General features: G+C 46.1%; 1 protein-coding gene across 1 annotated transcript; it reads left to right on the top strand.

The window, feature by feature from the left end:
- Window positions 1-172: 172 nt before the first annotated feature.
- On the top strand, window positions 173-2,128 carry LOC121965546 (inositol monophosphatase 1-like; the record flags this gene model as incomplete). Its single annotated transcript, XM_042515688.1, has 7 exons — window positions 173-277; window positions 403-448; window positions 529-637; window positions 723-831; window positions 1,388-1,539; window positions 1,623-1,743; window positions 2,017-2,128. Coding segments are annotated over 7 exons (739 nt in total), but the record flags the coding sequence as incomplete, so codon positions are not given.
- Between the last annotated feature and the right edge of the window lie 427 nt (window positions 2,129-2,555).

The raw sequence follows: 2,555 nt of genomic DNA on the forward strand, positions 1-2,555 counted from the left end.
GTTCCACACAGGTTCTACTGTTCCACACAGGTTCTAGTGTTCCACACTGGTTCTAGTGTTCCTCACTGGTTCTGCTGTTCCACACTGGTTCTACTGTTCCACACAGGTTCTGCTACTTGGCAGACAGGAAGTGAGCAGGTAAAAGGTGATGACCTCTGACCTCTGACCTCAGGTTCATCGGGGAGGAGTCTGTGGCCGCAGGTGAGCGTCTGGAGCTGACCGACTGTCCCACCTGGATCATCGACCCCATCGATGGGACCGTCAACTTCGTACACAGGTGGGAGGCTCCGCCCACGCTGTGATGTCATACTGTTCTGATTCACATCACTTCCTGCTGATCTTTCACAATAAAAGTCGTAATAAAAATGCAGTTCCAGGTGTGACCGTTGTTTCTGCCGACAGGTTTCCGTTTGTGGCCATCTCCATCGCTTTTGCCGTCAACAAGCAGGTAAACTCACCTGTCAGACAGGTCAGAGGTCATGGGGGCGGGGCTCCGACAGGAAGTGACCCACATGTTGTTGTTGTCAGACGCAGTTTGGGATCGTGTACAGCTGTGTGGAGGACAAACTGTTCCACGCTCAGAGAGGACGAGGAGCGTTCCTGAACGGAGAACCGCTGCACGCCTCCGGACAGCAAGGTGACATCACACAATCACACACGTGTGACAGCACACGTGATGTCATACATGTTCTCGTTGTGACCGCTGTGTCTCATCCAATCAGATGTCAGCAGGTGTGTGGTGGTGACAGAGATAGGGGCGGAGCGTGATGACCTCGCTCTGTCCACCATGACCTCCAACATCTTCAGACTGCTGAAACTACCGGTACACGGGTGAGAATCAACACGCAACACACAACACACTACACGCCTCCCTGCTCCCCAACATACACACAATTAAACTTTGATTCCTGTGTTCCTCTTTAACATGTTGTTTGTGTGTTGTGTGTTGCAGTATCAGTGTGTTGTCATGTCTTTAATGTGTTGTTTGCATGTTGTATGTTCCAGTATTCGTGTGTCGTCACGTGTTTAACGTGTTTAACCTGTTCTTGACGTGTTGCCGTATTGGTGTGTCGTCATGTCTTTAATGTGTTGTGTGTTGCAGAATTAGTGTGTCATCATGTCTTTAACATGTGTGTTGCAGAATTAGTGTGTCATCATGTCTTTAACGTGTTGTGTGTTGCAGTCTCAATGTGTCATCATGTCTTTAACGTGTTGTGTGTTGCAGAATTAGTGTGTCAACAGGTCTTTAACGTGTTGTGTGTTGCAGAATCAGTGTGTCATCATGTCTTTAACGTGTTGTGTGTTGCAGTCTCAGTGTGTCGTCATGTCTTTAATGTGTTGTTGGCGTGTTGCGGTATCAGTGTTGTTGCTGTGTTGTATGTTGCAGAATCCGTGCATTGGGGACGGCGGCGGTCGACATGTGTCAGGTGGCGACAGGCGGCGCTGACGCCTATTATCACATTGGCATGCACTGCTGGGACATCGCCGCCTCGGCCATCATCGTGCAGGAGGCTGGAGGCGTTGTCATGGATACGGACGGTCTGTATCATGTGATGTCATACTTCACCTGTGTGTAATTGCGGGGGCGTGTCCCTCTCTGATTGGTCCTTGTTTCACCACAGGCTCTGAGTTCGACATGATGTCCAGGAGAGTTATCGCCGCCAGCTCCATCGCCGTGGCCAATCGTATTGCTCAAGTTGTGCAGGCGTTTCCTTGTCGCCGTGATGACGATGACCTCAGCAGGTGTGTCTGTGGAGCGTCAGGTGTGAACGGCGAGTAGGTCAGCTGACAGGAAGTCTCAGGTGTTCCTGCTTCATCTTATCATTTTTAAACACTAATGGAATTCGCTTCAGATCGCACTGTAAGCACGTCACCTGGTGGGCTCTGTGTGACATCACTTCCTGTCTCCTCTCGGCAGGTGAATCTGTGATGTTCTGAGTTCTGAGTTTTTTCTCTGATTCCTCAATAAACTGATTTGACCAAAGAAACAGTTGAGTGTGTTTTCTGTCTTTGGAGACTCAGATCAGAGATGAGCCTCGCTCGCCTCAGCGTTCCCGCCGTCCGTCACGGCTCTCGCCTCAGCGTTCCCGCCGTCCGTCCCTGTTTCCCCTGAAACCTCTGATGTCACAGCAACCTCTCCAAAAAGCTCAGGTGTTTTTTTTCTGTCATGGTTAGAATTTTATTTTAAAAAGCTTTTTGTGTTAAAAAAAATGACTACACAGGATGCACATTGTGATATGATGCATTTTCATTTTAAATATTGTCATGTGAGTCTGACAGTGTCACATTTGTTAAATTTTTATTTATTCATTTTGAATTCTGGCAATTGAGTTTTTCTTTAAAAATGTTGGGTGATTTTAAAAAAAAATTATTTTCTGTTGAAGATATTTTAGTGCACTTTTTTCCTTTTGTCTTTAAAAGGAAAAAATATGACCCGTTTTATCAGCCAGAAGCTGTATAATAATAATAATAATCCCAACATTTTTAAAGAAAACCTCAATTGCCAGAATTCAATTTTTTTTTTTTTTTTTTTTTTTTTTTTTTTTTTTTTTTTT

The sequence above is a fragment of the Plectropomus leopardus genome, unplaced genomic scaffold, assembly GCF_008729295.1.
Source record: "Plectropomus leopardus isolate mb unplaced genomic scaffold, YSFRI_Pleo_2.0 unplaced_scaffold20488, whole genome shotgun sequence".
NCBI lineage: Eukaryota > Metazoa > Chordata > Actinopteri > Perciformes > Serranidae > Plectropomus > Plectropomus leopardus.